The sequence below is a fragment of the Electrona antarctica genome (assembly GCF_951216825.1).
Source record: "Electrona antarctica genome assembly, chromosome: 6".
NCBI lineage: Eukaryota > Metazoa > Chordata > Actinopteri > Myctophiformes > Myctophidae > Electrona > Electrona antarctica.
In genome coordinates, this window is record NC_136811.1 from 10,472,517 (window position 1) to 10,496,644 (window position 24,128).

At 43.2% G+C, this 24,128-nt stretch overlaps 1 protein-coding gene and 1 long non-coding RNA gene across 2 annotated transcripts in view; one reads left to right on the forward strand and one right to left on the reverse strand.

The window, feature by feature from the left end:
- The window catches only part of creb5b (cAMP responsive element binding protein 5b), a gene marked incomplete at its 3' end in the record, with an annotated part of 48,846 nt that overhangs the window by 11,114 nt on the left and 13,604 nt on the right, over positions 1–24,128 (forward strand). The window contains exons 3-5 of the mRNA XM_079503616.1: positions 13,504–13,581; positions 18,581–18,674; positions 18,734–18,792. Coding sequence (XP_079359742.1) covers positions 13,528–13,581; positions 18,581–18,674; positions 18,734–18,792 — 207 coding nt within the window. The 5' untranslated portion in view covers positions 13,504–13,527. The remainder of the gene's footprint in view (positions 1–13,503; positions 13,582–18,580; positions 18,675–18,733; positions 18,793–24,128) is intronic.
- LOC306924489 lies at positions 8,545–10,849 on the reverse strand. Its single transcript, XR_013790167.1, has 3 exons — positions 10,295–10,849; positions 9,983–10,041; positions 8,545–8,725 (listed from the first exon to the last, which is right to left on the reverse strand). It is a non-coding gene; the product is annotated as an uncharacterized lncRNA (long non-coding RNA).

Here is a 24,128-nt window from a genome sequence, read left to right on the forward strand (position 1 = left end):
AAAATATGACAAGAGAATGTTTTTCTTGTCATTTGCACAAACCTTCTTTTGACAAGGCAATAACAGACAGACAGAACATCCAGTGAGTCTGTATAGTGTCGCTATAGCCGTGTCACAGACCACAAAGTTTTAGGAAGTTTTAGGATATAAATTCGACGTTTTCCAGAAGTTAATGAATGTTCCACTTGAAGCTTCAGGTGCGGCGCCTCCTGTAATACCTCTCTGCTTTTGTTTGCAATGTCTGGAATGTGATCCACACAATCCATATTCATTTTAATGCTTGTTTGCGTGCGTGCGCTGGAAGAGATGGTGGCGATTTGAATCTTTAACAGGTGCTCAAATGACATGCAGTCAGGCTGTACTATATAAATAATTCCCGCGATAAGCAGATGCACTTGGGCAGCAAATTGACTAAACTTCCACTTGAAATGTCTGTTTCATTTTGAGACGTCTTAAGGGTTTCTATATCTGTTCCAATCCTCTGTTTAACCCGTTCTGGGCGGGAACCCCTTTTGGTGTTTCAAGCATTATGTTATGCTTTAGCTATTGAAAAATAGCAGATCTACAAGCTCGTAGCGCGGCACTCGAGCTTGTAGGTCTGCTATTTTTTGAAAAATCGTGAAAATGTGGCGCAGATCTTTGAATAATATATTCTTTCAGAGCAAACGTTTTTTAACTCAAATCTTTGCTTCTGAGGGGTTCCTGGAATAACATATTTTAGCCAACATATTTGGGTCGATGGCCAATTATACATATCATGTTTGGGGTCCTTGACATGAAATATAGAGCACCACTGATACAGAAACAAGACATTGTACCATCAGTACGATCTTTTGAAACTCTTTTTCTCCTCCGTTGTAGGACAATCTTGTATATATATACCTTGTTATAGATTGCCATATTGAGACTATTTCTTCCGAGTGGTGCCACATGTGACACTTATGAAGGGGGCATCTTTGTGTTTGTTGTGAATTCCGGGGGACGGGGGACGTTGTGGCAGGGGTTGACAGCTAACCTCTCACAGCCCTGCATGAGTCAGTGTTGGTTTCGTCGACTAATACTATGACGAAAAATGTTCGTCGACTACCTTTTTTCACTGGCGAAAACTGAATGGAAACTACATGAAAACTAAGCTATGATGGACTGAGACTAAATGTATATTGACAATTTCGTCAGTAAATGAAAACTAAAATGTTAGGAAGGGACTAGCGGACAAGAGATCCAGTATATAAAGTAAAAGATAGTAAGACACAAGTCACTTTACACTTGGCTGCATGCTGAAAATAGCAGATCATAACGCGTTGTGAGCTTGTAGATCTGCTATTTTCAGTCATTACGAGGGCATCAAAATACGTTTTAGTCGACCAAACCGACTGCAGATTTAGTCGACTAAAATCGTATGATATTTAAAACTAGACTAACACTAAAACATTCCAGGTGACTAAAATGTAACTAAATGAAAACTATTCACGAGACTATACGAATAAAACCAAAATCAAAATGTTGCTGTCAAAATCAACAGTGCTGCGTGACATGACATGCGTTCAGGTGGACGTGCGGCCTGTCTCAGCACACATCGTGGGGTCTCAGAGGGGGAGAACGTTGGGGTCGTTGCCTCAGGGCCCGTTGTGATCCCACCTTGAACTCACTCATATAGGGCTGTTGTTGAAAGGTTCCCGGGCCGGGGGCATGCACGCAGGCCAGCCAACGAAACAAACGAGACGATTTGAGACATTTGCCGCACAAGTTTGTGCTTGCTTGTTAACCCCGAATGCCTTTAACCCTCCCCTCCCCTCCCTCCCCTCCTCCGTTTGCGCTCTCTCTCTCTCTCTCTCTCTCTCTCTCTCTCTCTCTCTCTCTCTCTCTCTCTCTCTCTCTCTCTCTCTCTCCTGTCACCATATTGTTTAACCCATTTAGACCTAAGTTTGTCTTCTAAAACATGACAGTTTTTTCTGAAAAACCTTTGTTTCTATGTGTCAATGGTGCTCAAACTATTTCATTTCAAGGACCCCCAATATTCATATGTAATTGGCTGCCGACCCCCATCTGAAAATATGTTGTTCCAGGGACCTTCCAGAAGCAAAGATTTGAGTTAAAAACGTTCGCTCTGAAAGAATATATATTTCAAAGATTTGCACCACATTTTCAAGATTTTTCAAAAATAGCAGACCTACAAGCTCGTGGCGCGGCACCGAGTGCCGCGCCACGAGCTTGTAGATCTGCTATTTTCCTATAGCTAAAGCATAACATAATGCTAATGTGTTATAATAACATAACACCAAAAGGGGTTCCCGCCCAGAATGGATTAAATTCTAATATGTGGGGTCTACCTGGAGAATTCGTCCCCCCCCCCCCCCCCCCTCCCCTGAAACCGAACTCCGGTCCCTAATCCTAACCCTCCCCAGCACCTCTCCGCTCGTCTCTCTCACATCAGGCTTTAGTTAATGTAAAATGTAACCAAATTTCCTCCGCTAAACTAAAACATCTATATCAAATGAGAGCCAAATGCCCGGGCGAAGGGAAAGGGCGTTGAGCGCTGACAATTTGAAGTGTGAAAGCTTATTGGACAATTCAGCCAGGCATACAGTATGTATACGCAGGGGCCATGTTTTAATGTTTTATGCTTCATATGGTTTGGATTTCCTGCCTCAAAATGTGATGAGTTGATGTTAGGCCTATTTTAGAAGCAGGAAGATAAAAAAAAAAGATATATATACATCATGTTTTACTTCTATTTTTGTATAAATCCTCTAACAATGCCTCCAAATTGTCTTTAATAACAGTCTGTTTTATGATTTAAAGTTGCTTTTTGTGATTTGTCGTGACAACAGATTGTTGAAATGATGTATGAAACAGTTGAGATTGATCATCCAAAGTTATGCCATTGGGAAAAATATCTCCGGCAAACCTTTGTGTAAAAAAAAAAGCCTCGACAAGCAGGCCAACATTTTATCTCACATGAGAAACTTCATCTCCTCGTCTTATTATTGAGGTCAGGATGTTTCACGGAGCCGAGAACAAGCGCCGCACAATGAACTTCCCTACTTCTAAGCAGTGGTCCAAGTGTTCACTTTTTTACAGAGGTCTATAGTGCACTTTTAGCTGTTTGTGGTCTTAGAACATCACCGGTGGTGTTTGTCATTTTAGCCCTAACATGTATTTTCTACTTTGAGCTTGTATTGTGTCCAAAACAGAGCAGGTGAGGGAGCGGGAGAGCGAGAGGGGTGGGGTGGGTGGGGGGGTGCAGATGGATTAGGAGACTAGCCCATTTTAGGCGGGAACCCCTTTTGGTGTTAGCATTATGTTATGCTTTAGCTATTGAAAAATAGCAGATCTACAAGCTCATAGCGCGCCACCGAGTGGCGCGCTACGAGCTTGTAGCTCTGCTATTTTTGAAAAATCAAAGAACGACTGACATAGAAACATAGCTTTTTCCAGAAAACTGTCAGGATGTCAGAAGACATTTTTTAGAATCTGATCTCAGGTGAAAATGGGCTAGAGTGAAAGAGAGAGAGAACCAGTCCCCACCGTGCTCTTTGACAGAGAGACCCTGTCCAGACCCTCGTCTGCCCCGCGCAGCTATGAAGTACAAGCCTGTTAGGAAAACAGCGCTGCTTAGCATAACACAATATTTGAATGTTTTGACTGTGCTGGAGGAAATAGTCTGTAGCGGGCGAAAGAAAAAACACGCGTGTAAATAATGTATGAAGGTATTCATGTCCAACACGTCATGTGTGGCTGCGCCTCCATGGTTCTGGTGCGTTTAAGTACCTGTAAACGTGCCGGTCATGGCAGGCGGAGAGCGCGGGGGCACCTCGTCTGCGTTGTGTCTGTCACACACGTGTGTGTGTGTGTGTGTGTGTGTGTGTGTGTGTGTGTGTGTGTGTGTGTGTGTGTGTGTGTGGACTGTACGGTACTGTACCGTCGTCACGGTAAACACACCACCAGCTCTAGTCACTGTGTGTGGAGAGAGAGAGAGAGGGAGAGAGAGAGCATGGCATGGTGGTGGTGACCCCATACGCCGTTATCCGTCCGTTGATCAAACAAACCTTTCGAAACGTGTATACGCCAACTTGTATCGACAGCTGTGCGGTAGCGGTGAAAGATATCAGAGAATACAATCCAGAGCGACTTCTTTGCTTACCGTAAATCGCTCTGGATTAACAGCTGTCTGCTGAATGCCTAATGTAAATTGTACATGCAGGGAAATAATGGAGTTTTCATTCATGTACAGTACATTGGCTCCTCATTGGCCCAGGACGGCATTCACGTTGCTCTCCCCCATGCTCGCTCGCTGCGTTTGCAGGAGTGCACATAACTTGTGTCGTGTCCTCAGTCGTATAGCTTTTCATCCGCATGTTCTTGTCGTCTTCCACTAAGCTTGTCTGACCGTGTATTTTGTGCCCGTGTCTGTTCTATATGCTTGTGCCAATAATATTGGCCTGGGGGGGACGGGGACGGTGGGGCGGCTAGCGTTGTGGTTGAGTGTCATAGCGATGAGTGTATAGTTTTCACGATTTTTCAAAAATAGCAGATCTACAAGCTCATAGCGCGGCACTCGGTGCCGTGCTATGAGCTTGTAGATCTGCTATTTTTCAATAGTTAAAACATCTTCCACTAAGCTTGTCTGACAGTGTATTTTGTGCCTGTGTCTGTTCTATATGCTTGTGCCAATAATATTGGCCTGGGGGGACGGGGTGGGACGGTGGGGCGGCTAGCGTTGTGGTTGAGTGTGATAGCGATGAGTACTGTATAGTTTACCTTGCGGTTCGATGGTCAGCGATATGCCTCCCATAAATCAGATACTCGCACACAGCAGCGTGACACGACAGGCCGCAGTCACCCCGGTGTCATATTAGAGACGTATAACGTGGTCAGGGCTCGTGTTGTAGCAAGAAGCACGCTGGGTCGCTCTCACAAACACAGAGTTTTAGTACCTTTTTTATTTAGTTGGAGATGTATATACTGTCTTCGTCGCTGTGTTAATAAAGCCATGTCGGTTTAGACATTTAACGGCTGAAAATGGTATACATTGGCAACTTTAATAACAGTTAACCCGTTTAGGCCTGACGTCGAAGTTTAAAAAATGTCTTCAAAATCCTGACAGTTTTCTGAAAAACCTTATGTTTCTGTATCAGTGGTTCTCAATATTTCATGTCAAGAACCCCAAAAATTATATGTAATATGCCTCCGCTCCCCATCTGAAAATATGTTCTTCCAGGGACCCCCCCAGAAGCAAAGATTTGAGTTAAAATGTTCACTCTGTAAGTCTGTAATAATATATATTCAAAGATTTGAGGCATATTTTCACGATTTTTCAAAAATAGCAGACCTACAAGTTCATAGCGCGGCACTCGGTGCCGCGCTATGAGCTTGTAGATCTGCTATTTTTCAATAGTTAAAACACCAAAAGGGGTTCCCGCCCAAAATGGGTTAATGTCCCCGTAAAGGCTAAATGTATGTCATTTTGTATCTATATATCTGTATTACATCCCTAAAGTAGACGTATTTATGAGAGCGCCGCATCTAATGTGCATATTTCCATAACCACACACACATTGTTTTCATTTTCGCACCAAAGCCATGTGGTGTGTCAGACGTCCTGCGTTTGATTTTGAAACGAAAGGAATAAGGAGTCAAAAATAGGGGCCTGTTTTTCATGAGTTTTTGTATTGGGGTTTTTTTTGTCTTCCTGCCATCTGGAAAGGGCACAGTGCCGGCTTTTCTGGGTGGGATGAAAAAAATCATGCTTTTCTCTAAACTGTCTTAAGCCTGCTTAAGCCCAAAGGCCTTCTTTTGTGTTGTGTTGCTCATGTTGTTGTCTTGGATGAGTGCATGAGTGGTGTGGTAAAAAAAAAGCTGCAGAATTTCCTAGATGTTTTTAACCTTCTAAACGCTGTTGAAAATCTGCCCCGGCTTTAAGCTCGCGTTGTATTGTATGTCCGTTGTTGCAACAGAGGACTGGAATTTTACTCTTTGTTAGTTTATTTAAAAAAAACATCTGTAGTAACTGTACCTGAGGAAGCCGTAGCAAGTTAAACATGGCAGGTTACATTGGCTGTAGTCCATTTGAAGTATAGCCGACCTATGCCAGATTTGAGACCACTGATTAAATCGACGTTTTGACCGATGAACAATCAGACAAGTCAATATAAAATTCATACATGAACTGAAAAAAAAAAGTCTTCTGAAAAAATATATACTCAAAGATTTGTGCCGCATTTTCACGACTTTTCAAAAATAGCAGACCTACAAGCTCGTAGCGCGCCACTCAGTGGCGCGCTATGAGCTTGTAGATCTGCTATTTTTCAATAGTTAAAACACCAAAAGGGCTTCCCGTCCAGAATGGGTTATTTAACCACACAAACCCTCTTCAATAATGTTCAAAAAAGTTCTGACCTACAAGCTTCGTCACACCGTGATGCGCTGTGAGCTTGTATAGATTTGCTATTTTTTTAAACGTTTTCCAAAATGTTTGAAACGTTTTGAATCGGTTCATAATGGGGACACCAGGTTGTAATGTACGTACGTGGTAAAAAAAAATGTCCGACACGTCAGCTGCATAATTGCAGATACCGATGGTGGTCCAGAAGGTCAAAGGAGGGCTGATATTCGGTGTATCGGTCTGGCTCTAATTTGAAGCACCGGATATATGCCCCAGGCTATTGCTAAAAAAAGATAATTAGTGATTACTTACTTTACTTATAAATAAACACATTTGGGGGCGGACGTTTGCAGGTAAATAAATAGGTTTTGCCATCTCATTTGCATTTCTGCGCGCCGTAAAACATTCCCACGTGTTCTTGAACTTGCGATGAGTCGAAAGTATATCTCGCTGACTGATGAGTCTCTCTCCGACATGTGCTGCGGCCTGCCGCCGACGCTCTCGCACCACTTCCCCCCCCTTTTCCCTCGTCTCTGGCCCCGAAGAATGAGCATTAGAATTATTGAATTGGACAAATGGATTAACCCATTTTGGGCGGGAACCCCTTTTGGTGTTAGCATTATGTTTATGCTTTAAAGGATCAGTTCGCCACTATAACATGGCATTTGTCATGCTTTAGTATGATATCCGTTCATGAAAAAAATATAAATATTTTCATTTGGCGATATAGTGGCTGACAACGGCTCATGTAACGAGCCGAGGAACGGTGCGCTCATTTCCTACATTACCCACAGTGCATTGCGCGACAGACAGACAGGCAGCCCCAGGCACCCAGGAAGCTGAAAGTTTCTCGTGTTGTTGTTGTTTGGAGTTGCAAGCGATAGAAGTAATAATAGCTAATATTTAGCGGTAGTAATAGTAACAGCAGTAGTGGTGGTATAGTAGTTAGTAGCCTAGTCTCTGGTAGTAAGTAAGTAGCGGTAATAGTAGTGAGTTCGAACGTGCGTCGGACTCGAGATGCCACTGGCTGGCTTCGTTTTTAGAACTAGTTATGACGAAAATACAAATGCAATCGTCCAGCTTTACTCTGTACTGTACTCGGACCACTTTGGGTGTGCAGTGAACATTTCACCACCGCAGATATCTTCCAGTTCGACCGCAATCTAATGGAAGAATTGACGCGGATCATCATCATCGAAGCAGAACAGAGGTATGTCGTAATAAACTAAAACTACGACCACATGCATTTCCTTTCAAAATACATGGTTGTTGTTACACGTGGTTGTTGTTGTGATGTCTATAAATTAATTTGACATGCCGAGTGTCTCTGATGCTTACAGCTAAAGACCTTTTTTGCTGTTTGTAACTGGAACACCCTCCACATAAACACCACCATTTTTCCTAGCTCTGGTCCATAGCCCTGCAGAAGGCTATGGACCAGAGCTAAATTTTTCCATATCAAGCTTCAAACTACAAACCAAACATAAAAGCATTTAAAACCGGGAAAGCATCTGTATTAGCATTGGCTATTCAAAAATAGCAGATATACAAGCTCAGTGCGTCACTTGGTGCCGTGCTGCGAGCTTGTATACATTTGCTATTTTTCAACATTTTTGCAAAAATGAAAAACCTTATATTGTTTACCATATTGTCTCATGATTGGTCAGATAGGCCCATAATTGCATAATACTTTATTTGATGCAGGAGCTGAGGTCTCGGTGGCTGTCTTCGACTCAAGAGATGAAGAAGTGGCTTTCAAGGAACTCCCATGAAGTATACAGTATATTATATAGATACAATTTACTTTGTATGTTGCTGTTGTACACAATCTGGATTGATAAATCAATGTACTACTCCTAAGCCTTTACCAATATTGTCGTGCTTTTACTGAAGTACATTTTAAATTCTGGACTTTTACTTGTAACAGAGTATTTCTATATAGCAATATTGATACTTTACAAACTTTGCCTGTGTGGCCTTATTTTTTAAACCTTATGTTACAGTACAATAAAACACATTCACTTATTTCCATTGTGGTCTTGTTTGCATTCAGATGTGAATGAGTATTAGGAATTGGTCAAAATGTATAAATACCATACGCCTACATGAGATAAAATAAAACAAACTTGTCATCAAATCAACTATCTTTTAATAGTACTGATTTACATAAATCTACAGATATATATATAAAAACAGGGGTCTATGGTTGAACTGGAAACTAACAAACTAGATGTTCTATAGTCAGAGGTCACTGAGGCAGGTGGTTTTTCAGGCTTTCTGCATGATGACACGTCACTGGAGCTGCTTCTGGCCGAGACAGGACAGGAGCAGACGCACATGCTGTGGTGAGAGAAGACGTAGAGTCAGTAATGGTGAAAGCACTCAAGGATTACTGGAATGGACGATTGAGTGTGTAGGCTATGTACAGTATGTTTCTTTACTGATCAAATTAGTAGGTAGGCTACAACTGAGTATCACATATCAATCATAATAATAAGCAGACTTGGCAACCTGACTAGAAAGTAACAGTACAGTAAAGAACTTGGGGGTCATTATTCTGAATTGAATTTTAATTCACACAATCATGTTACCAAGATTGCCTTTTTCACCTTTAGAAATATTGTATGAATCAGAGCCCGTCAGTCATTAGATGATGCAAAAACACTGATCCACGCCGTTGTTTTTTCAACTTTACAACGATTACAACTTGCGGCAGCCAGAGTTTTAACTAAAACTAAGAGTGTCACGGCATTGGCTTCCGGTTGTTTTTAGGATTGATTTTACAATTATTGGTCTGCATCTGTGACCTTCCGACCTACATGACTGCCTGCCTAGATATGTCCCAAACCACCCCCTCAGGTCCTCACAGCTGGCTTGCTCGATGTGCCTAACAAATGGCAACAAAAAAACACAGTGAAGCAGTTTTCAGCTTCTACGGGCCGACGGCGTGGAACAAACTCCCACTGTACCTTTGACAGGCAGTCTCTAGACATTTTAAAGCACAGCTCAAGACCACCTTATACACTCTTGCTTTTAGATTTATTCATGTCCTCACTATTGCATTACTGCCATTTCAATGTTTTATGCCTTGCGTTTCTTTTTTTTCACCATTGCTCTGTAAAGCACTTTGAGCTGCATTGCATGTCATGAAAGGTGCGATACAAATAGTTTTATTATTATTCAGTGCAAGGCACTTTGCTTGTGTAATTTGTACAATGTCATCAGTTTTATAGTTTGTTGATTACTTTTGATGCAGTAATGATCTTTTTTTTTCTTTTGAGATATTACAAAAGGTTAAAAGTCAATTCACTGTCATCTAGTGTGATTTACAGATACAATTCAATACTACAGTGTGAAACCGTCTGTGTGAGACACAGTAGGCCTATAGTATAAATGACAGTATATTTACTACATTTTACAGGACTTTGGTTGACCACTGACTGGTCTTTGTAAAAGCATATATAAATATATGAACCTTTATTGAAAATGATATGCCCTTGAGACGTGTCATCTCGTTTTCTAGGGGGTCAAACAAAATACAGCAAATACAGTAATGTGCTTTATGTATAAAGTTTGAGTTGAGTATGTATGGCTCACCATCAGTCCATCAAAGACATCTTCAGCTTCATCAGCCTTCTGTACCCATCTGGGCTGACCTAATGGACACAGGTATAACACTTGAATGTTTACATTGCTAGCCCTGAAACATACGAGCCCATGGCTAACATTGCTTCAGATGGCATGCCATACAGTTTTGAATTGAATTAATGAATAGTTGAACGAATAGAAGATGTTTGGACCGAAAAGTTGTAGGCTGAAGCCGTGCCTAGCCTCTGACACTTTATGTAAACAATACGGTGTGGCGACACACACGTACACAAATAAGCTGTAAATACATTGAACACTTACTTCAATCTGAATGTCCCTCTTCGTCCATCGGGCTTCGGTTGCAACTTCCAGTTTATTTAGGCATCCTGAACGCAGGTTCCCAGTAACACAGTCAACAAACACTATCTGGGCAGAAAAAAACTTTTCCTGGGCAGAAAGGTTTGCATGTGCGACGCACTGGACCAGGGAAAGCTACTAGCTAGGTCGCTCCAGCAGGCAACAGTCCACACATCCAGATGCAGCAACTAGCAGCTGCTCTTGTCCCCGTCACTGCATTTCTTCCTCCGTATATTTCTGGTTCATATAACGACCCTAACGCAGATTCTGCCAATATGTGTAAGGGAAAAATCCCCTGGAGCAGCCATACTGACTCGTTGTTTTCGTTTGTTGTTGTGTAGACAGGGGTGTCCTTCGCGGCTAGGCTAGCTACGGCAAGCCTACCTGTCCATTGTCCCTGTAGTTTCTGAAAGCCTACCGAGTGTCCACCACCTACGTCATTTTTGGACAAATACGTACATGGTGGACAGCTTTGGAAGTGCGCCCACGGAGCTACAGAACACCAATGATAATAAACGGGCGCATTTTAGCATATATGCTAATGATTAAAAACACACAGACTAGGTTGAATAGTGGCGAAGTGGTCCTTTAAGCTATTGAAAAATAGCAGATCTACAAGTTCATAGCGCGCCACCGAGTGGCGCGCTACGAGCTTGTAGGTCTGCTATTTTTGAAAAATCGAAGAACGACTGACATAGAAAACATAGCTTTTTCAGAAAACTGTCAGGATGTAGAAGACATTTCGTAGAATCTGATCTGAAAAAAAGGAAAAAAAGGGCTAAAGGAATAAGGAGTCAAAAATAGCAGATCTACAAGCTCATAGCGCGCCACCGAGTGGCGCGCTACGAGCTTGTATAGGTCTGCTATTTTTGAAAAATCGAAGAACGACTGACATAGAAAACATAGCTTTTTCAGAAAACTGTCAGGATGTAGAAGACATTTCGTAGAATCGAGCTCAGGCCTAAATGGATTAAACATTTAAATGAGTGCAACATGTCTGGAACGTGGAAGTGCACTCGCATGAACAGCAAAACAAAAAGCCCTTGATTATATCTGATTGTCCGTTCTCCTTTCTGAGATTCAATGTGGCCCGCTGCTTCGCCAGAGATTTGCTGAGCTGTCTCTCACATTATGGCTAGCGGTATGTGCGGAGGAGGTGTCCAATCTTGGCTCTTGGAGTTTCTATTCCAACCAAACACTACAGCACGTTCTAAAATTCTCAGTGTCAATTTGACTCTGAGAGTGTAAAATGACGCTGACTTTACTGCCCACACTTCTTCAACTGTGGTTGAAGGTTTGCTAAATAACCCATTTAGGCCTGACGTCGAAAGAATATATATTCCAAGATTTGTGCCGTATTTTCACGATTTTTCAAAAATAGCAGACCTACAAGCTCGTAGCGCGCCACTCGGTGGCGCGCTATGAGCTTGTAGATCTGCTATTTTTCAATAGCCAGTATAACATAATGCTTAGTTAAAACACCAAAAGGGGTTCCCGCCCAGAATGGAATAAGTCAAATCAGCCTGTGTAGTTGAAATTCTCCTCTATATTACATACATAAACACATTTCTTATATTTATTTTACAGATATATATATATAATGTAGAGAGACAGGAAACACTCTGAGAGAGCAGGCGTGTGACATGCAACAAATGGTCCAGCCTGCCGAGAATCGAACCGTGGACGCCCTATAACCGTTGTGATGCATTGTAGATTGGCTATTTTTGCTATATGTTTCTGACCAAGGCTAAGTCATTGAATTTATTTTAATTTTTTCATGTCATATGAAAGCAGGGAAATTGACATATTGGTTGTTCAGTTTGACCCACCGGTTTGGGAGATATGGCTTATAGAGAAATGTCTTGCAGAGAAACGGCGAGTTGAGAAAACAGGCTTGAAAGGTTGGTTCACTTCTGTGGACTAAGCATTTATTTCATATCATTTACGTGTCGATTTCAGCTCTGACATTTATTTCAAACACGCTCTAGTATGTGAAGAGTTTGCCTGTGTTATTAACTCATTTTGGATGATTTTCTTCTTTAAAAAAAAAAGAAATTATCCTCTCCTGAACAGTTAGTCTTGCCGCCCTGACTGTCTCTGTATAAAAAGAGTCACATATTTTTAAATATAACATAGTTCTTTTTTAAACTTTCGCCTAAAATGACTGAATAAAACAGTGATGCCAGGGTTAATGTGGCTAATAAGAGGAAGTCTATGTAATTTAATCCATTCTGGGCGGGAACCCCTTTTGGTGTTTTAACTAAGCATTATGTTATACTTTAGCTATTGAAAAATAGCAGATCTACAAGCTCGTAGCGCGCCACCGAGTGGCGCGCTACGAGCTTGTAGGTCTGCTATTTTTGATAAATCGTGAAAATGCGGCACAAATCTTTGAATATATATTCTTTCAGAAGACTTTTTTTTAATTTCGATGTCAGGCCTAAATGGGTTAATATGCTAGGTGCTGACTTCATACGCAACGCAGAATTCCCATCCCACATATACCGTGTACACCTGTGGAGGAGAACCGTGGGGCGTGATCGCTCTGGCTCTTTACATGCAGTGGAATAATGGGAACGGTGCAAACGAGATGCTCACAAATGACGCAGGTTTAGTTGTCCCTTCACAAGCGTTTCCTGGGCCTTTCAAGGCTGAAACCTTAACCTCCGCGTGTCATTTCCCCCTCTTGGACTCTGGATCGCCACGGGGCGGGAATATCGTATGCTTTCTCTCTCTCTCTCTCTCTCTCTCTCTCTCTCTCTCTCCCCGTCCCCGTCCGCCAAAAATAACCGCAAAGCTGCTATTTTCAGATGCCACGGCGGAAGCGGGCGGCACCCAGCTAGAATGACAGCATCAGTGGAGTGCGTGAGTGCGCGCGTGCGTGCGTGCGTGCGTGCGTGCGCGCGCGCGTGCGCGCGTGCGTGCGTGCGTGTGTTTCCTGGGTGCCTCCTGCGGGCTTTCCTGCCTCCTCTTTCTGTGTTGTGTGTAGTTTGTAGTTGTGTGTGTGCGTGTGCGCGCGTGTGCGTGTGCGTGTGCGTGTGTTTCCTGGGTGCAGGTGAACTGATGCCTCCTGCGGGCTTTCCTGCCTCCTCTCTCTCTGTGTGTGTGTGTGTGTGTGTGTGTGTGTGTGTGTGTGTGTGTGTGTGTGTGTGTGTGTGTGTGTGTGTGTGTAGTTTCATGAGGAGTCGGCTGGAGTGATGAACGCAGAGCAGGAAAGGCCCTATGTGTGCAGCGCCCCGGGCTGTTCTCAGGTGAGTGTCCACGAGGGCCAGGGCTTTCACTTACTAGTGATCTTTACTCGTTTTGAGTGTCCACGGTGAGGGCTTTCACTTCTAAGTGATTTTTTTACTAGTTGACTTGTTGCCTATAGTTTACTAGTCGACTAGTTGTTTATGGCGATTAACCCATTTAGGCCTGACCTCGAAATTTAAAAAATATCTTCTAAATCCTCCAGTTTTCTGAAATAAATATTTTCACGATTTTTCAAAAATAGCAGACCTACAAGCTCGTAGCGCGCCACTCGGTGGCGCGCTATGAGCTTGTAGATCTGCTATTTTTCAATAGCTACATTATAACATAATGTTTAACCCATTTTGACCTGAGATCAGATTCTCTAAAAATGTCTTCTACATCCTGACAGTTTTCTGAAAAAGCTATGTTTCTATGTCAGTCGTTCTTCGATTTTTCAAAAATAGCAGACCTACAAGCTCGTAGCGCGCCACTCGGTGCCGCGCTATGAGCTTGTAGATCTGCTATTTTTCAATAGCTAAAGCATAACATAATGCTAACACCAAAAGGGGTTTCCGCCCAAAATGGAAAAGGCTTCTAAATCCTAATAGTTTCTATGTCAGTTGTGCTCAACCTTTTTCATGTCAAGGACCCTCAGAATTATCTCTATTGGGCCCCCCATCTCAAAATATGTTGTTCCAGGGACCCGGCGAGAAGCAAATATTTTAGTTGAATATGTTCGCTCTGAAATATATTATTCAAAGATTTGAACCACATTTTCACGACTGCTAAAAAATAGCAGACCTACGTACAAGCTCGTAGCGCGCCACTCGGTGGCGTGCTGTGAGCTTGTAGATCTGCTACAAGCTCACAATGCGTCGCATAGCGACGCATTGTGAGCTTGTAGATCAGCTATTTTGAAATGGCTGTATTATTAGTGGCTGACGTGGTGAGGTTTTGTAATAATAATCACAATATTTGCCTCTCTGAGATGTACTGGAGTAGAAGTAATAGGTGTACTTAAGTACACTTATACTTTGTTACTTTACACCCCTGCCATTAAACCACTGGAGCCGCTGACTGTAATCGTGGAGAACTAGGACTTGAGTTACTCTTTCCGTCTGCGCCAAATCGCTTCGCCAAATCCACAAGCTCATAATGTGGCGAGCGGTGATCTGACTCATGACAGGCGGGTTATCGAGAAGCAGGGGTTTTTGTTTTATGCTTTGATTCTTGTTAAAATAGATTTGATAAAAGAAAAAAAAGTCTATACAGTTATCGTTCATTCATTATCGTCTAGTACTACAGCCGAAAAACGGTTTAAGTCCACATTTTATTCTGACCCCTCCACGAAAAGGCCTCGTTGTCCTGACCCCTTATCCATCATTTATACATTATGGATAATTAGTGTGGACTTAACCCATTTTGACCTGAGATCAGATTCTAAAAATGTCTTCTACATCCTGACAGTTTTCTGAAAAAGCTATGTTTCTATGTCAGTGGTTTCTATGTCGGTGGCGCGCTATGAGCTTGTAGATCTGCTATTTTTCAATAGCTAAAGCATAACATAATGCTAACACCAAAAGGGGTTCCCGCCCAAAATGGCTTAAACTGTTTTTCGTCTGTAGTACTCACTGAGGAAAAGGGTTTGAAATAACGATGATATTGATTTGAAGTCATATTGCCCAGACGTGTGTGTGTGCGTGCGTGTATACTGTATGTGAGGAAATGCATGTGCACGAGGTGCACAAGAGTGTCGTGCATGCGTGGGCGATTGTGTACGGTATGTGTGCATGCACATGCAATTCCGTGTGAGTGTGTCTGTCGTGCGTGCGTGCGTGCGTGCGTGCGTGCGTGCGTCTGTAACATGAAGAGCAGGCCTGCGGAGGTTGGTCACTGCCACACACACACACACACACACACATAAAGGCAGAAACAGAATAGCACAATAAGGACTACAGAGAAACAGGACCTGTAAATAAAGGCCGTTGCTCCAGGTCTCAACGTGGTTATGAAGTCAATACATGGTGGCGTGTCACGCTGTTGTAAAGATGCTCTCCGGAGAGGGGGGGGGGGGTGGGGGGGGGGTGGGGGGGGGGGGGGGGGGGGGGGGGGGGGGGGGGGGGGAGTCTGATTTAGCCCATTCAGGACGGGAACCCCTTTTGGTGTTTTATATGGGTTATGTTATATGCTTCAGCTGTTGAAAATTAGCAGATCTACAAGCTTGTAGCCCTGCACCGAGTGCCGCTAATATTGTGAAAATGTGGCGCAAATCTTTGAATATATATTCTTTCAGAGCGAACGTTTTTATTAACTCATTTCTTTGCCTAACATATTTTCATATGGGTGGTCGGCGGCCAAATACAGATAATTCTGGGGGTCCTTGACATGGAAAACGGTGGAGCACCGCTGACACAGAAACATAGCTTTTTCAGATTTGTTTTTTCTAAAAACATGTATTTTAGAATCGGCCTCAGGTCTAAATGTGTTATTGCTGTGAGGAACATGGGGTTCCATTGACGGTGCATAACAGGCCCACACACAACAATTCCACTTCCCTTTTGTGTTTGTGATTATGATTATTCCGTCTTTGAAAACAGTGTGTTTTCAGGCACTTCTTTATTTGGATGGTATACAGTAGTACAGTACAGTACAGTACAGTACAGTACAGTACAGTACAGTACAGTACAGTACAGTACAGTCAGTCAGACACGCGATAGAGGTGGAAGCATCAAAAGCGTCACCTGCGGACGTCTTGCTGATGACATGATATACAGTTGGAGACCATCGATATTGTCCTTTTCTTTTTGCTGAGGTTTGCGTGATCTGCGCAAAAGGACAGTTAACCCATTTTGGGCGGGAACCCCTTTTGGTGTTTTAAACATTATGTTATAATTTAGCTATTGAAAAATAGCAGATCTACAAGCTCATAGCGCGCCACCGAGTGGCGCGCTACGAGCTTGTAGGTCTGCTATTTTTGAAAAATCGTGAAAATAGAAATAGAAAACTGGAGGATTTAGAAGGATTTTTTTAAATTTTGAGGTCAGGCCTAAATGGGTCAAATGATAAGGGACAATATCGGTGGCACCCAACTGTATCTGTGGACGTGGATATAATGACTAATATACACAATGTATTAGTTTTAATAAGTGCCAGGGGGTGGACACCAGTTTTTGGTCCTGGGTGCCACTTTTCCCATTATAAATAAAAGAAAGAAAATGTAATTCTATTGTGCATGTCATGTGCATGTCATCACCTGCACACCAGATTAGAGGAATTTTCAAAAACATGGATAAAAAAAATTAAAAAAAAGAATATAAAAAGAAATCAGTACATAGTTAGATTCAGCTCGTCTTAACGTCCCTGGCACTTAAACTGTTTTAACAAGCCTGTGAACAATATTTAAGGATTGTCTTCCTCGGCCTGCTGCCACAAGACATTTATACCACTGAACGGTGGACACAAACAAACACAAACTAGTCCTTTTAGGCGTCGCACAATAGAAAAGGAACGTGGATTGTAGATTACAAAGAGAGCAGGAAATTGAGGACAGAGAGATATAACCTGCTTTCTGTGTTCGAGATTCCAACTCAGGAAATCACTGTGCTGCTACACACCGACTGCTGGAGTTTCCTCGACTAATACTAAGGCGAAAAATGTTCGTTGACTATACCTTTTTTCACTGACGAAAACTAAATGGAAACTAAGCTACGAGGACTAAAACTAAGATGTTGACAATTTCGTCAACAAATAAAAACTAGACCAAAATGTTAGGAAGGGCCTAGTGGACAAGAGTATAAGTCATTCACACACTGAAAATAGCCGATCTACGCGTTGTGAGCTTGTAGATCTGCTATTTTCAGCAAGTCCAAAATCAGCCATTACGACGCAATCCAGGCCCGCTAAAATACATTTTAGTCGACTAATCAACTGTTGATTTAGTCGACTAAAATCTTATATGTCGACTAAAACTAGGTGACTAAAATGTTACTAAGACTAAATGAAAACTATTCAAGAGACTATAATATGACTAAAAGTAAAATAAAAATTTGCTGCCAAAAACAACACTGAGTTGTACTGATCCCTTTTTTTAAACTCCCACTAGGTGGCAGCAGAGTGTAGGTAAGCCTTGCCAGGGCTATTTCTCTATATTTGGTCATTTTCATTTCCACTTTCCCGGCCCGGAGGGGGCGCCATTGTTAACGTTGGGCTTATGTTGGCGTCAGCTCGCGCTGTTTACCTTTCGCCAGAAACGTTGTCGGAAAACCAACGGACAGCGCTCGTAGTTTCAGAGATATATATATACGAGGCATAGAAGATCCTATTCTTTGAATGGAGCTCTATGGGGGCCGTGCGCAAAAAATCCTGGTGCCGGGGGTGACGGGAGGCGTTGCCTAGCAACCGGGCCAATGTTAAAAGAATACGAATATTTTCATACTTATAAAAGAGTTAACAGCCCCGGGGTTATTTAATCCATTAAATCAGAGCGGCCAGCGATTTATAGCATTTAGCGACGGACCGGATGTTATCCCGGATGTAGCCAAAACACTCTAGAGGCGATCGACAACAACGCGGGAGGTATGATTATGTTGTGCAACATCGAATGTTGCGCAACGGACGCTCCCCGGGCCTGTGGAGCGATACGATGCGGTTTTGATATCGATAATCTCCGTCCTATTCTGGGCGGGAACCCCTTTTGGTGTTTTAACTAAGCATTATGTTATACTTTAGCTATTGAAAAATAGCAGATCTACAAGCTCATAGCGCGCCACCGAGTGGCGCGCTACGAGCTTGTAGGTCTGCTATTTTTGAAAAATCGTGAAAATGCGGCACAAATCTTTCAGAAGACTTTTTTTTTAATTTCGATGTCAGGCCTAAATAATCTCCGTCTATAGGGGCATCGCACGTAATTAATGAATAGGACGGAGACCTCCGTCTGGGGCCCTTAAGAACCCCTCCCCCCTCCCCCCCTCGCTATACACCGCAGGGACTTGAGTCTCTATATGTTCTTCTACTTAACAGCGATTCCCCACAGAAGACCATCTGATGATTCACCGGCACAAGCATGAGATGACCCTGAAGTTCCCCTCCATAAAGAATGACAACATGCTATCAGGTTAGTTATACGGGCTGGTCGATACGGTTCGGTTTGTGTGATCCTCCCCTCCAATGCAGTCAGTAGGGGCCCGGGCCCGGGCCGCAACCCCCCTCCCCCCAGCCGGGATCTGCTGGCTGTCAGGCGGGAGGTTTTACAGGTGTTATGGCGAGGTGTCTGAGTCACACCACCATCAGGTCCGTCTTGTCCTAAAGGGGGGGAAGTTTACGGAACGTCTGTAGGGTGGTTGTGTACAGTCCTATAAATCTTACGGGTTGACATTTTGACATGTGAGTCAACAAGCGTATAAGCCCTTAATTTGTCGAGCAGCCCCCCCAGACATGCATACTTGCACATGCAACCGCACACTATACACACACATAATGTACACGAACGCACGCACACACACACCCACTCCTGTCTGCGTCTCTAAACTAGCAGACACAGTTCCAAGCACGCCTGACGCGAGACCAGACTTCTGCACACCTAAGCAAGAACACAAAAGCGACAGTGACGTGCGAGCGCCTGAAATTATACCCCCCCTGTTGTTTTGGCCAGCCCAAAAGATGAATGCCTTGTCAGAGATAACATTCTTTTTTTTCTTTTTCTTGTCTTCCTGCGACGACCGACGGGGGCCATGTGCGCTCGCTCAACTTCCCCTCACCATCATCATCACCGGAGCCAGTCATTAGTCATGGCGGTGGTGACAGTGAGAGAGAGAGAGGGTGCATAAGGCAGAAAGTGGATGGATTAGCGGCTCTTCCTCCCCCCTACCCCCCCCCCCCCCCCCCTCACCCCTCCCGCGCTATAGCGTTGGCAGCGAGGTGTCTCTCGGGGGTTAACCCATTCGGACCTGAGGACGCACGTCTGTGTCGCCGTCATAGCTTTTTAACTGCTTGTTTTAAACTTTTAGCTATTGAAAAATAACAGATCTACTGCATCTTTGCTTCTGGGGGGGGGGGGGGGGGGTTACCTGGAGGAACAACATATTTTCAGATGGGGGGGGGGGGGCCCGCAGCCAAATACATTTGTGGGGTCCTTGACATGAAATAGTTTGAGCAACCACTGACATAAAGAAACGTAGTTTATTTATTTTTCTTTTAGATTTAGAAAATCTGGTCTCGGGTCTAAACGGTTTAACCCATTTTGGGGCGGGAACCCCTTTTGGTTGTTTTAACATGTTACACTTTAGCTGTTGAAAAATAGCAGATCTACAAGCTCGTAGCGCGGCACCGCGGCTGCCGCGCTACGAGCTTGTAGGTCTGCTATTTTTGAAAAATCGTGAAAATGTGGCACAAATCTTTGCATCTATATCTTTCAGAGCGAACGTTTTTAACTCAAATCTTTGCTTCTGGGAGCTGGTCCCTGGAACAACATATTTTCAGACGGGTGGTCGGAGGCCAAATTCATATAATTCTGGGGGTCCTTGACATGAAATAATTGAGAACCACTGATATAGAAACATAAGGTATTTCAGAAAACTGTTAAGGCATTTAGTAGAATCTGGTCTCGCGGTCAAAACGGTTTAATCTTAGAAGACAGACAGTGTTGATCTACGGCTCGCACACAGACACACCACCACGTATAGATTGTGTACTGTACAACCAGCAGCAACACCGTACTGTTAAGTGTCACCCTCCTCAAGGCCGGAGCCATAACTCCCCTGCTTTGGTTTAGGCTCCCAGACACTTACAGAGCATTAGATAGGTTGTTGCGCCGCTGCTTCTGTTCCCTCTCACCCCATGCTGCTGAGATTGCGTCTTCTGTATTATTTACACTCGCGCGGAGCAGTCGGATCAGGTTTTTCTAGGCCGAGTTGTACTGTAGCACTCGGATGTCGTGAGTTACAGCTCTGGGGCTGCTTCTCCTATTAAGAGGCCTTGCTTGGAGGACAGGATCACAGTGTCAGAGTTACTTTTTCATCGATATCGGGACTAGCTGGGAAATACATACATTCCCAGTCGTCTTGTCACCAAAAAGAGATTTTATATTATATGCTATTATGCCTTTTTTTGCCTTTAGCTGTGTCATTGTATTTGGTCTAACGTTGTCATTTGCATCGAGTTATTAACCCATTTAGGCCTGACGTCGAAATAAAAATATAGAAATAGAAATATATATTCAAAGATTTGTGCCGCATTTTCACGATTTTTCAAAAATAGCAGACCTACAAGCTCGTCCTATGAGCTTGTAGATCTGCTATTTTTCAATAGCTAAAGTATAACATAATGCTTAGTTTTAAACACCAAAAGGGGTTCCCGCCCAGAATGGCCATGAAACCCCGACTGATAGCTGACAATAATTCTTCCTATTATAGAATCTTTGTGGAGATAAACTCTCATCCTCTCAGCGGTGAAGAACTGAAGAGTTATGGGGGCTAAAACTGTACTTTGGGGAGCCACAGGTCACGGTGAGCGACGTTTTAGTCAATCCCCAGTCTAGCCAGAATGGATAAACAAAGTCTGTGAAGTATGCTTTTAGCCTTTTAAAACAGGCTTGATCCTAAAATCACCTTCGACTGTCTGAAACCTGATCTGTACTCAATACCCTCCACACCCCACACCCCACACCCCCACCCCCCCCCTGAATTCAAGAGCACCGTGGTTTGACAGAGCCGAAACAAATGAGAGCCTCTCTCCGTAGGTGGGATCTGGACTTTGTTATGTGCAAATGGCTCTTGTCAAAAGCCTTTGGTGTCTTTATCTGACGGTCGTGCTTTGTCTCTCTGGTGCAAAATACTCACCGACAATGTAAAAGGTAAATCGCGATCTACCAGTAGATCCCAAAGGCTGTGCAGGTAGATCACATGTCCCTAAAATATATAATCTATCAATGAAGGTGACTTGATTGACATCGAAAAGGGCCTGTCAGCTCAAACCCATAATGCAATACATTGTTTTCAAGAGTGTTGCACACAAACATCAGTAGAATTACAAAGTTATATACTGTACAAGAAAACCTACCAATTCCATTTCTCCTGTCTATTTTCTGTTCCAAGTGTGTCTTAAGTAACTATTTCCAGCAAAGGGATAATGATTATTTTGGTCAGTAGATCTTGTTGAGCTGGTCATTTTGAAAGTAGCTCTCATGTCAGAAAAGTGTGGGCACCCCTGATGTAATCCCAAACTCAGCCCTCGCCACTTACTAACCATAACTTGAGTCTGTTCTGTTGTACATTATATATCCCATTCGTATTTGGTACGCATTCTTCGTATGGATTTCCTGTGACACTTCCCCGGGCAGTAGATATGAAATATACGTGCCTTTGACATGACTGCAATGCTGCATCATTTTTATCTCCACCCTATTTTGCGTATACCGCTCTATCCTTTTGTGCTCTCAAGAGCACCGGGAGAATCAATCTTTATTGCCACGTCACATTGCAAAGTATAAGGTGGGTGAAATTCTTAGTTGTGCAGGCTCGTCGTTGCCGTTAAAAACTGCTCTTGTCGACAAATTGTAGCCCACTCTGTGACCTCTCCCATTTTGGGCGGGAACCCCTTTTGGTGTTAGCATTATGTTATGCTTTAGCTATTGAAAAATAGCAGATCTACAAGCTCATAGTGCGCCACCGAGTGGCGCGCTATGAGCTCGTAGGTCTGCTATTTTTGAAAAATCAAAGAACCACTGACATAGAAACATAGCTTTTTCAGAAAACTGTCAGGATGTAGAAGACATTTTTAGAATCTGATCTCAGGTCAAAATGGGTTAAATTCTGCAGGGGTTATAAAAAGAAAACCGTGGGTTCACAGTTAAAATATAATTTCACCGCCACGGTTTACAGAAACATGTCGTCAATACCGTCACATTTACCATACGAAATTAGACAATTAGCCCTTCGCTAAAGTCCCTCCCCAACCCGTCCTTGTCCAATAGGCACGTAAGCAACGGTTACTAAGAGAGGAGACTTAATTGGCTTCAAGATGTCTTCTAAATCCAGTCAACCAGGCATGCAGTAGGCTATATGCACTGGACAAATGTACAGGACATTATGTCAATAAACTAGAAATACGAGGAAATGAGGGAGAAACAGTACCAACTCGATCAACTTTTAACGACCCGCCGACAGGAGTTTTCATGTAACGCACGGCTAAGACTATACGGTGATTAGTATTATTGTCATCACCTGTGTGGGTCAGTCGTGTATAACTTCCCGTTAAGTGAAGCTGTGTATGTGTTCTTCAACAACACAGCCATGAAAAATAACACTGACAGCGGATGAGGTGATGGAAGCTTGCCCAGCATAGCAACGGTTGCTGTAACTATTTGGATTGGCATTGGACAATCTGCTTTTTGGGGTGGGGTTTAGCCAAGGACTAATTTAATTAGGTCAGAATGATCTTTTTTATTCGTCCGGCTCCCCTAGTCCGGGATGCTAGTTTAACGCTATATCTCCTCCTGAGATATAGAAGATGAGAGGTCAGAGATGGGGGGCCAAACAAATTCTTGATGTGTGAACAGCTATCATATAGCATGCAACAAACAGGAGGGAAGCGACAGAAGCCTCAAATTGGATCCCGTCCCAGGCCCATGCAGTCGAGGGATTAGCAGAGACATGGGGAGCTTAAACCACCAACACGATCTCTTGACATGTACAGTTGGGTGTTCTGTTTGTGTGTGAGTTGAATCTGTACAGCACGTGTGTCATTGTTTTGTGTGCCTCCTCCACATGGCAGACAGCCGTGCATGCCCCCCGGCCGGCTGGCTGTCCTCCTTATTCCGTCCGCTGCCTGGAATCACAGGAAAAAGCCTCGAGACGTGAAGTTATTAGAAGTATAGATCGGTCACAAAGATCGAGGTCACTGTGACCTCACATAACACGTTCATTAACCCATTTTAGACCTTGCAGACCTGCAGATTCTACGAAATGTCTTCTAAATCTCAAACTGTTTCATGTCAAGGAGCCCCAAAATTATATGTAATGGGCCGCCGACCCCCCCATCTGAAAATATGTTGTTCCAGGGACCCCCCCAAAGGAAAGATATGAGTTAAAAACGGTCACTGTGAATGAGTATTATATTCAAAGATTTGTGCCACATTTTCGCGATTTTTTAAAAATAGCAGATCTACAAGTTCGTATAACATTTTCGTTTCCTATATTTCAAAAGATAAAAGAAAAAGAAGTCCACAATAATTTCATAAATAAATATAAATAAAGAAAATCAAAGAAAAATTCCATGAATTATTAAGTAGTAAGCCTATCCCTAACCCTCAGTAAGCCCGGCTCTGTATTTTCACTATAGTTTGGGTCGTGCGGGGGGAGCCATAACAATTCTCAGTTGGCCGCTCGTACTAAAAAGTACGTAAAACCACGGCTGTAATGAGTCTGGACAGACACGGATATGGTTGGCAGAGGCAGACGAACAACCGTAAACGCTGTATTTCAACTTGTGTTGTTTGTCACGTCGGTGGAAGCGCTTTGTATTTCTGACATATTGGAAACTGTATACGGGCTCCTTCTAAAAACAGATCTCG